Below are 12049 nucleotides of genomic sequence, written 5' to 3' on the forward strand. Positions count from 1 at the left end.
AGGCTGCAGGGGATGCTGTGTGTGGGGGGAATGGGGGAGCTGCAGGGGATGCTCTGTGTGTGTGAGGGATATGGGGGCTGCTATTTGTGTGTGTGGGAATGGGGGGCTGCAGGGGATGCTGTGGGGGATGGGGGGCTGCTGTGTGTGGGGGGGATGGGGATCAGCAGGGGATGCTGTGTGTGGGGGGGATGGGGAGGCTGCAGGGGATGCTGTGTGTGGGGATGGGGGGTTGCAGGGGATGCTGTGTTTGGGGATGGGGGGGCTGCAGGGGATGCTGTGTTTGGGGATGGGGGGCTGCAGGGGATGCTGTGGGGGGGGGAATGGGGGAGCTTCAGGGCATACTGTGTGTGGGGGGGATGGGGGCTGCAGGGGATGCTGTGGGGGGGGATGGGGGGATGCTGTGTGTGGGGATGGGGGGCTGCAGGGGATGCTGTGTTTGGGGATGGGGGGGGCTGCAGGGGATGCTGTGGGGGGGGGAATGGGGGAGCTTCAGGGGATACTGTAGGGGATGCTGTGTGTGTGGGGATAGGGGGGATGCAGGAGAGGCTGTCTGTGGGGGGGAATGGGGGGAGGCTGTGTGTGAGGGGATGGGGGGCTGCAGGGGATGCTGTGTATGGGGGGGATTTCAGGGGATACTGTGTATGGGGGGGGCTGCAGGGGATACTGTGTATGGGGGCTGCAGGGGATACTGTGTATGGGGGCTGCAGGGGATACTGTGTATGCGGGGGCTGCAGGGGATACTGTGTATGCGGGGGCTGCAGGGGATACTGTGTATGCGGGGGCTGCAGGGGATACTGTGTATGGGGGGGCTGCAGGGGATACTGTGTATGGGGGGGCTGCAGGGGATACTGTGTATGGGGGGGCTGCAGGGGATACTGTGTATGGGGGGGCTGCAGGGGATACTGTGTATGGGGGGGCTGCAGATGATGCTGTGTATGGGGGGCTGCAGGGGATGCTGTGTAGGTCTCCCCTGTACAGATGTTACCTGGCTCCCTGCAGAGTGCAGACCACCATCTTCTCTGTCTTCCGGCTCCTCTATCCAGGCTGTAGGAGTGACAGCTGGGGGGACAGAGCGGCCTCTAGTGGCCGGAGGGAGAAAGAGCAGCAGTTTGCTTTTAACTATAAGCCTCATAGGCTTTAGTTAAAAGCATAGGGGTCTGCTGAGGGGGCGGGGCTTGACGGCGTGGTGGGGCGGAGCTTCAGCGGCAGCCCGCAGCACAGACCGGCCCTCCAGCACTCTTAGGTGTCAGAGAAAAAAGCGCTGGGGTGGTTAGAAGCTGCAGGGCGGCCCTGAGACCTTCAAAGAGCTGTCAGTGAGTGGCAGCTGTGCGGCCCCATACTGTCTTGAGAAAGACTGGCCCGGGGGGGCAGATGCCACCCTGCCCCCCGGCCCAGCCCGCCCCTGCTGACACTCATTGAAACGATCAGGTCCCTGCAGCTCATTCAAACGATCAGTGCAGGGGCCTGATTGTACAGCACGGGGAGGGAGCAGTATTCGGGGTGGGGTCGATGCACAAGGCGATGGAGAGGGACTGGATCGGAGGACGGGGGGAACTACTGAATCGGGACGGGGGAGGGAGAAGGAAGGGGGTTTTGGGGGAGGATTACAGCACTGACGGCGGGAGGAAGCAACGTGCCGCAGCCTCCTCCAGCCACCCGATCAACGGGAGGCAGAGAATCTCCCCATAGATGCTGTGGACGCAACCACGCCGTCTATGGGGTTAACTGTCCGGGGGGGGGGGGGGCGCCTCCGGGCAGTGGCAGCCTCCTCCCGCTGCCAGATCTCAGGAGCAGTGGGGGCAGGCAGGGAAAGCATGAGGGACGTCATGATGCAGAATGGACGTCATGATGCAGAATGGTACTGCTTTTCATGACATCCCTGGACGTCATTTTGGGGGAAGGGATTAATGAAACAGAAATATGTAAATTAGCACATTAGGAGCACTGGGGGTGTCCTTCAGCCCCCAAAAGCACCATTAAGCCTGCCTGCTGGCTCCTTCAGTCACACATACCTAAAGGCTGGCCAGCTTATGCATAGGTAGGCCTAACCAAAGGAGGAGGCAGTGGGCCGAATGGTGTTCTGGGGACTGAGGAAAACCCCCAGAATTCCTAACATCCTAATTTACATATTTTTGTTTGGTTTAAATGATTGAAAACAGTGGGGCCGACTAAAAAAAGACAGACGCCGGAAAGATTAGGGATGCAGCAGCAGGGAGCAGTCAGCAAGTTTGTTTGCTCTTACATGCTGATAGTTTTCCTTCAATATCAAGGGTAGCTTCACACGTAACTTATCCGCAGTAGATTTTCCGCTGCGAGTTCCTCTGAGCATACGTCTCATGTCAGTGTCAATGTGATTAAGTACCGCCCCCATCAACCTCCTGCCACCGGGAAGATACTTTACCTCGTCCACACTCCGGTCGCATTTGAGGCTCTTTGCGGTCCTGTGCAGCTAATCAGTGCACGGACGCACAAAGCGGCCGAAGCACGGGCAAGGTAAATAATCTTTCCCGGTGGCAGAGGGGCGGCACAATCCCACTGCGAGATCGTAATCACATTCACACTGACAGGAGAGGTATCCGCAGGGGATTTTGCAGCGTGAAATTCGCTGCGGATAAGTTATGCGTGAAGCTATCCTAAATTTAACCTTCAGTCATGTAGTCAGCACTTCAGAGCATACTTGTAATCAGTAAATTACTAATTAAATGTTTAATCTACAGAAAAAGCCGCTTTCATTGTTACTACAAGTCTTCCAGCTTTGACTGAGTAATCAAGTGCACAATTTGATAATCACGCGGCGCCCTGGTGCCACTGCAAGGGGTAAGGCCTCTGGTCCTGACTCTTTTCCAATAAGGTATATTGGGCATAAATCTTAACATTTCACTTAGCAAGGGTTTTCCCCCTGACTCTGTCTTCATTCTAAAGACAGACTAGGATCCTTTGGATTGTGGTGCCTAAAGGCAGATATTATTCTTAAACTTGGTTCATAAGCTTTTAATTTACCCTTTCACATCAGCCATATGGCTATATACATTCTAAATACAGATGCCTTGCGGAGTTGGAATGTATATATATGTTCCTGGCATGGAGGGGAATTTGAAGTGTGCAGACTGCTTTAGTGAGTGTTTTACTGCATGATGCCTTTCTTAACATATTCTAGCAGGTCTCTCATGGGATTTCATTCACCCCCCCCTCCTGTACAATCATTGTCAGAAATGAGAAAGTGCAGCAGTACACATAATAGAAGTAGACGATGTCTTGTTCTATGCTACAGCTCTTCAGTGACTGCTAGGCTGTAGTTTACTGAATGATACCCTTCTTTAGAAGTTTCAGGATCTATCCCATGGGATTTCATTGACCTGCCCTGCTGTATGGTTGCAGACAGAGCTTAGATTTACAGTGCTACATGTAATAGAAAAAGGATGTCTACTACTATGCTACAGCTGTCAGCACAGTAAATCTAAGCTCTGACAGTGATCATTCAACAGGGGGTAAAAGAAATCCCATGGGATAGATCCTGAAACTTCTAAAGAAAGGTATTCAGTAAACTACAGCCTAGCAGTAACTAAAGCACTTCTGAAAGCTGTAGCACAGAACACATCGGCTGCTTCTATTATGTGTAGTGCTGCACTTCTACACTTGTCAGCTTTCAGCATTGTAACTCTAAGCCCCAACAGTGATCATACAGCAGGGGGTGAATGAAATCCAATGGGAAAGATCTTGAAACTTCTAAAGAAGTGTATTATTCAGTAAACTACAGCCTAGCAGTCACTGAAGCACTGCTGAAAGCTGTAGCATAGAAGAAGACATCGTTGCTTCTATTATGCGTAGTGCTGACAGTGATTACCGCAGGGGGGTGAATGAAATCCCACAGGAAAGCTGCTGGAAAGGAATAATCTAGTGAAGGGTAAAGAGAGCCATCAAATCAGTAGTACAGCCCAGAACTCCCATACTGAACTCCAGAATTCTTTACACACTTACACACACACACACACACACACACACACACAGGTTTCTGCCCAGATATCATGGACCAATAAACTTAATCTCTAGGGAGATGATTTCCATGATTCTTCAATCATTTGCAAAACAAACTTCCCCTCTGCTCTGAACAGCTGTAAGTTTCAGTCTGGCTGAGAGTGATAGAGAGGAAAATTGTTACAGAGCTGCCATAGTGAATAATATATATGTATAGGTGTAAAAAGACAGGAAGAATTAGAAAAGTTATATCTATATTGTATCTTCTGTCCATCTTAGTGATACTGTTAGGCAGGTAGGGAAAAAGAATAAAAAAAAGTTACACACACTATATATATTATGTCTTGCCCATCTTAGTGATATAGTTAGGTAGGGTAGAAGAACGAACAAAAGAAGAATCATAAAAGTTATATATACACTCTGTTTTAGTGATATGGATAGGCAGGTAGGGCAGAAGAAAACAATCAGAAAAGTTACACACACACACACACTTCAGGCTGGGGCTTGCATCAGGGGACAGGACTGTGGAGGTAACCTCTTCATAGCTGTAACCCCTCTCTCCCCAGACAAAGTGCTGTATGTATGTGCCCACATTTGCCCTGCTCATTGCTTCATGCTCCCTGCAGTCTGTCAGCCCTTGTGTTTCCCATCCTCTCCATTCCTGCTATAATGTGCCTCCACTTGCACTCCTCCATTCACACTGCTTTATAGGAGTTTCTTTCACTGTCCTCCTGCACAGCTCTGATTCTCTCTTCCTGATTGGTCCAGGCTGAACACATACCCCTTCCCCACTGCAGTCATGTGACCACACTGACCTCTGACAGCAGCCCTGCTTCTCTGTTCTAGCCTGTTGTACTATGTTACTGCATTATAGGGATCTGCAGTTCCATCATGTATCTACATACTGCTGCTGTTTTATCAGGTTTATGCACTCACTATACATTATACTCCACATGCTGCTTGCTATACTGTACAGTAACTTTCTAAATGTTTGTTTCATTTGTTTTACACTTTGTTCAGAATAAAAAAATATATATTTTTGGGGTGTTGAACCAATTGTCTGCATTTCAATAATTTCTTATGGGAAAATTTGCTTTGGTTTGAGTGGATTTGGATTACAAGCATGGTCCCGGAACGAATTATGCTCATAATCCAAGACACCACTGTATACAAACACACACTCACTCTCCTTCCTGTGTACTTACACAGTTAGGCAGGTAGGGCAGAAGACAGAACAAAAGAAGAATCAGAAAAGCAGATAGATAGATAGATAGATAGATAGATAGATAGATAGATAGATAGATTCATGTCTGTCTTAGTAATATGATAGGTAGAGAAAAAAGGCTCAGAAAAGTTACAAATATACTACATTCATACACTGATAACTTGTTTTATATCTAATAAAGAAATACAGCTAGTTTTATTATATATATATATATATATATATATATATATATATATATATATACACACACACACACACACACTATATTATAGTGTTACATACATATTTCTTTAGGTCTGTTTTTAAATCTTTTGTTGTATTAGATATACATCTATAACCATAGGTCAGTAAGGTATGATCGCTGATAGTGTTACATATATATTGCTTTAGGTCTGTTTCTAAAACAGTTGTTGTATTAGATACACATCTACTGTATATTTCATTAGATGTATAATGTATACTCTATGTTCCCACAGCGTATTGGACCGGCTGGTCTCTGAAAAGATCATCCCACTAAAATGACAAAAAAAATAAATGCTCGATCATAATACGTGCAAGGAGATGAAAAATTTTTTTTAATTCAATTCAATAAGTTCTTTACTTTATTCCAATATCTGCGTTATGTAGAGAATACAGCGTGCTGTGTGGTGTTACAGGTAGTAACTGTGTGCTGTGTGGGTGGCACCATAATGAAATGAGAAAGTACTGCAATTCAGGGGCGTAACTACCACTATAGCAGCCATAGCGGCTGCTATGGGGCCCGCCGCATCAGGGGGCCCCATGGCCTGATCCTGCAATACACTGGGCCCCCTGAGCCGTCATCATTTGCAGCATCGGGTGGCCCTGCTGGTCTCCTGGGTTTTGCAAATGTCCCTTTAACTGCAAGCACTCCTGACCAGAGCTAGCAGTTATGTAGTTATAACTTCACTTGACCGTTTAGTGGTCAGTCGGGGGGGGGGGGGGGGGCCCAATCAAAAGTTTGCTATGGGGCCCAGCCATTTCTAGTTACGCCCCTGCTGCAATTAATTCAGTAACACAATGATACTGCAATAGATTTTCTGCAACAGTTTAGAGCAGGGAATGGGCAGGGTGGAGGACTGTGATAAACAGCTGAGGGAAAGCAATGCATTCTGTAGTACTGTGTACAAATGCTCACCCAGTACAGCCACAAAATAAAGAACAAAACCCCCCATAGCAAATGGATTTTTGGTAGTTTTAAAACTGTGTTATAAAGGTAAGCAATGCTATATGCTTCTGCAGCAGGTTTATTTTAATTTTTCTACCTCTACCTGGAGTTCCCCATTAAGAAAAAATGTCAATTTTCACTTTCTTTGCCTGATTCTAAAAGGTTTCCTCCAACACTTCTGGGGTCTAAATGTTCGCTATTTATCTAGATGAATTTCTTGAGGGGTCTAGTTTCCACTTCTGAAGGGGTTTTAACTGTACTGATACCACAGGTGTGTTGTAAATGTGACATGGTGCCTAAACCCAGTTCCAACAAAATCTGTGCTAAAAATGCTCAATGGCACTCCTTCCCTTCTGAGCCTTGTTGACTGCCCAAACAGTACATTAGGACCCCATGTGGGTTGGTTTTTTTATTCAGAAGAAATTGCTGAAAACATTGTTGTGTGTGTTTTTCTTCTTGTTCCTTATGAAAGGGGAAAGGTAAACATTAAGAAAAAGAAAATGTAAATTTTCACTTTTATCAACCATATGCAGGTTTACACAGATTTTCTTTTTTATTTATTTATTTTTTAATGAAATCCTTTCTTTTTTGCAAATACTGGATAAAATTCCCTAATGTGACTCTTATAACTGTAAATTTTTCACCTATGGGGCGTCATTTTATGCACCATGATCTCTAGTTTTTATTAATACCATATTTTGCTTTTCCCCCCCTCTTCTCGTTTACGCCATTCGGGATGACCATTGTTATATTTTAATAGATCGGACAATTACGCGACTATTTATTTTTATAGGTTTTATTTGTATAATAGGATGGGGGGGATTTTAATTTTTGTTGGGGGAGGGGCTTTAGGGTATTTTTAAAAACACTTTTTTACACATTTAAAATCCCCTTGGAGGACTTTTACATGCAATCACTAAATTGCATACACTGTTCAATGCCATGCCTGTGGCAGATTCAATGAGCAGAGCGCCGATCAGACCACACGAAGGTAGTTAAGAGACCAGTGGCGGTCCGGCACAGTGATCGGGACCAATTGGTAAGCGGCAGGAGCTGCTCCAGTCACTTATTTAACAGATGACCCTGGGCGTACAGGTACGTCCAGGGTGTATATCCAGTTATAAACAGCTATAAGCAGTGAGGGTCCCGACCTCCTATGAAGCGCGCTTCATAGCAGGATACACACCCGGGACGTACCTGTACGCCCAGGGTCATGAGTTGACAGGCGACCAGGGGGTACAGGTACATCCAGGGTCGTCTAGGGGTTAACACTACCTATGGCCGGAATTAATGATCATTAATTTCGGGCGTAGGTAGCGTTAAACAATGGCCGTTCACGCAGAACAGCAATTGTTTGTACAGCATGTGAACATAGGTTAAGGATGTTATAGGGCTTAGAAGTTTGAGGGCAAATTTTTCTAATTTCATATATAGTTACAGTAGCAATGATCACGTACACTAACAGGAGCGACAATTAGGTACGTTAGGTAAATGGACCTTTACCAAAAATGCTGACCGTAGACACATTGTAAATGTAAATTATCACATTTGTGTTGAGTGACTGTTACCGGAAGAGAATTTCAAACCTAAAAAAATGCAAATTATTCAACTTGACATTTCCGTTTTTTCACGAACTGTGGGTTAATGTACTAACCAAAATTTACTACTAACATGAAGGACACTGTCACATGAAAACAGCCTCAGAATCGCTTGGATAAGTTTCCCAATGTTATTAGCACAAAAAATGAGACTAGTGTTCGGCCCTTAACCCCAAAAGTGGCTGTGGAGTTAAGGAGTTTTTTATGCTAATATGATTGATAGCTTATACTCTATTCTCAGAATGGACAAGATTCAGACACCCACTGAAGCTTCCAAAATTTGAGCTACAGTAACTGTGTGCCACCATTACAAAACAAACAGCAAACTGCTTCTGGCCCTATTTCCTGTGCAGTGTGGTTCAAACAGCTGATCTGTGTGGGTGCCTAGTACTAGCGCTTTGCTAATTAGGGATCCTGAGAACAGGCCAACAATCGTATAAGACAGGAAAATAGGTTTAAAAGATAAAGTTATTTGGATCCTTACTTGGCATATCCATTTAAACAAGCTTTTTGCATGGCATCAATTGTGTACCGCAGAAACTCATGCGCATCTTCTTGGCTCCCAAAGCGGAAATGACGGGCAATTTCTAAATTGGACATAATGAAAATAGAAGCAAAGATTAGCACAGAACTACATGATACATATTTAAGCAATGTAGAAATAACATGCCTTTTCTGTGCAATAGATATCCTATATACTGTACATGGAAGGAGTAGGGAGACCACATACAGCGTGAGAACCACTGGATTGTTTATATGCTCAAGACGCTGAAGACGCTTCCAATTCTATACAGCACTATTTCCCAACCTGTGGGTTTCTAGTTGTTGAAAACATTAACATTAGGGATGGTCCGAACCTGCCGAGAAACAAACCCAAACCTCGGCAGGTTTAGACCATCCCTAATTAGCATCACAGCCTTCAGTTGTCATGACATGACGGGAGCTGTGGTTTTGCAATAACTAGAAAGACAAAGGTTGCTGTAGAGCAGTACGTTGCAAGTGCTACAATGAGATCCCTGTACACAAAGCAATGCAAGTGCTTATAACTATTGAAGCCTGCGATGGGCTGCTGCATCCTGTGCTCAACCAACAAGGTTGTCATTACACTACTTCTGTCAAAGATTTTGAAGTCAAAGGAGGATTCTTGCTTTTTTTTGTGCTCCCATTCCTTTCCCCTATTTCAGCTCGTATGAAGCCTAGAAAACTCCAATCCTTTAATATGGAGGCAATAACAACTAAAAGCAGATAAATTACACTCTTTACGCATTGGGCTATGTTCACACAGTGTGCCTTGTAAGCCTAGGTACGCTGCTTCCTTCTTGGATCACAATTCTGGTTCACCTCTTCTTCACCAGATATACATTAAAAAGGTACAAAGGCAGGCACCTAAACTCATGAGGGGAATGGACCATCTTAGTTATGAGAACAGATTAAACAAATTCAATTTGTTTATTTTTGGGAAGAGACATTTAAAGGGAATGTGCAATCAGAAAATTACTTCTTGTTTAAATAATGTTTTTATGTTAAACATATTTAAGAATTCGTGACTTTTTTCCAATTTTCCATTTTCAATCTATAAATAAATTATAAAATAATTTATAATAATTCATGTTGTGTTTGTAGTGATAAAAAGGAGGCTGCTGTAAAGTGATCTATACAGTATTACAGCAACATGTGAAACCAGTAGATAAATAGCATTGATACAAGTCAATAGCAGCTCCCTGTGAAAGAATGTCCCTAAATGCAATTAACAGCAGCCCAGGCAATATAGCAGCCCCCATAACAGTTTACAAAAAGTGAAACTAAAAAATGTTAACTCAGAAAATAGAAACCGATTAGAATAAAAATACTTTTAATACTGGACACTAATAATGCAAAGAAAATTTAGGTGACATACGTGCTTTAAAAAGGTGATAAATGATTAATTTAAATATATAAATGGCCCCTACAAGGGAAAAAAAATGTTCCAGGTGAAACTCCTCTGAGACAATGCCTCTGCCTGGAGAAAGAAAAAAGTTCAATCTTCGTTGGCCACAAGCCTAGTCTACCCCAGGATCTAATCCCAGCAAAAACAGTGGAGGGCTGCAAAACTTCCTGGCAGCTTTCTGGTGTGCTAGAAAATAATCAGATGCATGGGGGGAGGAGAAACCACATCACATCTGTACTGATGGTTAAGAGATTGAGAGGCTGAAAAAGTGTTTAAACAAGAGAATGGTGGTGGGCAACTATAATATAGATCAGCATCCTTCTGTGTCAGAGTCATGCACATTATAACTGAGTGGAATGTTTATTGTTTTTATTTGGCACTGAATACAAGGGCATGACAGGAGTGGGTAACTACAGCTACCAGGGCATGACAGGAGTGGGTAACTACAGCTACCAGGGCATGACAGGAGTGGGTAACTACAGCTACCAGGGCATGACAGGAGGAGGTAACTGCAGCTACCAGGGCATGACAGGAGGAGGTAACTACAGCTATCAGGGCATCACAGGAGGGGGTAAATACAGCATAGTTGCCAACATTTGACATTTCTTTCCAGGGACACTTTAGCGTTGTCAACAAGGGGTGTAGCTTATAGTAGGTGTGGTTTACAGGGTGTGGCTTGTCACCAGAGTTTTTTTTTTTTTTTTTTTTTTTTGGGGGGGGGGGGGTGTTTCCAGAATTTTTCAGTTAGAACTTTACAGTCAGAACAATACAAAAGGATGAGGGGTGTAGTAGTAGTAGTACAGGAACAGATGAGGGGCAGGGGTGCAGCTAGGAGTCATGGGGCCCCATGAAACCTTGGTAGATGGGGGTGACTGGAGCAGACTGGGTGTAGCTGGGGCAGACAGGGTGGCTGTGGGTGACTGGGGGAGACTGAGGCAGACTGGGGGGTGGCTGGAGCAGACTGGGGGGTGACTGGAGAAGATTGAAGGGAGACTAGGGGCAGACTGGGGGTGGGTGGAGAAGACTGGGGCAGACTGGGGGCTACTTGGGGTAGCTGAGGCGGACTGGGGAAGACTTCAGCATCATCCACTCATGTGGGTCCCTCATTATACCACCAGTATAATTCAGTGAGTACTGCGAGACTGGTGGTATACTGAGGTGCCCACATGAGGGGATGATGCTGAAGGAGGTAAAGCTATATACAATCATGTGAGAGGCTAGGACACTGTATATCAGTCAAAGCGCTGATTACCAGTATATTAACCTCTCAAACTAGTGTATATAGCTTTATCTCCTTCAGCATTATCCCACTCATGTGGGCACCTCAGTATACCACCAGTCTCACAGCACTTATAATACTGGTGGTATAATGAGGAGCCCTCATAAGGGGGATTATAAACTATACATTGGTGTGAGAGGCTAGTATACTGGAAGACTGGTAGTCAGAGCTGTGACTGGTATACGGTGTATACCAGTCACTGGTTTACATTGTATACCAGTCTATCAGCATAATCCCCCTCATGTGGTCACCTTATTACCTGGCTCCCTGCTGCATATGGCCATCTTGCTCTTCTATCCCAGAGGCAGGAGTGAGTGACCTCACTGTCAGGTCCTGTAGCTGGGAGGAGAGAGCGGCCTCTGGTGGCTAGAGGCAGAATATACAGCCTCCAGCCAAAAAGCCCATGCTTAGGCTTCAATGCATTGGGGGCCGTCACGGGGGTGGGGCATGACGTCACAGGGGGTGGGGCTTAAAGGGACAAACCCAAAACATTACTTAGCCGGGACTTGGCTGTCAAATCCAGGACAGTCCCGGCGAAAGCGGGACTGTTGGCAACTATAGCTAACAGGGCATCACAGGAAGAGGTTACTACAGCTATCAGGGCATCACATGGGAAGGGGGGTTAACTACAGTAATCAGGGCACCACTTTGGCCACTTTAGGAGGGGGGGGGGGAGAGGAGGGGTTCGGGGATCACTACAGCTACCAAAGGTACCACTTGGGGGTTAACTACAACTACTAAGGGCACCACTAGAGGGTTAACTACAGCTAACTGGGCATCATCTTGCCTAGCACAGTATAACATTAAGTGCGATGGCCATGTAGTGTATGGCCCTCAAATGATTTTATAAATGCTCAAA

General features: G+C 45.3%; 1 protein-coding gene across 4 annotated transcripts in view; it reads right to left on the reverse strand.

Annotated features, from left to right (window-relative positions):
• The window catches only part of USP36 (ubiquitin specific peptidase 36), a 224882-nt gene that overhangs the window by 125100 nt on the left and 87733 nt on the right, over nucleotides 1–12049 (reverse strand). For all 4 annotated transcript variants that reach the window (XM_069951540.1, XM_069951541.1, XM_069951538.1 and 1 more), the window contains one exon: nucleotides 8469–8571. In XM_069951540.1, the coding sequence (XP_069807641.1) occupies nucleotides 8469–8571 (103 nt within the window). The remainder of the gene's footprint in view (nucleotides 1–8468; nucleotides 8572–12049) is intronic.

Source organism: Dendropsophus ebraccatus, chromosome 14 (genome assembly GCF_027789765.1).
Source record: "Dendropsophus ebraccatus isolate aDenEbr1 chromosome 14, aDenEbr1.pat, whole genome shotgun sequence".
NCBI lineage: Eukaryota > Metazoa > Chordata > Amphibia > Anura > Hylidae > Dendropsophus > Dendropsophus ebraccatus.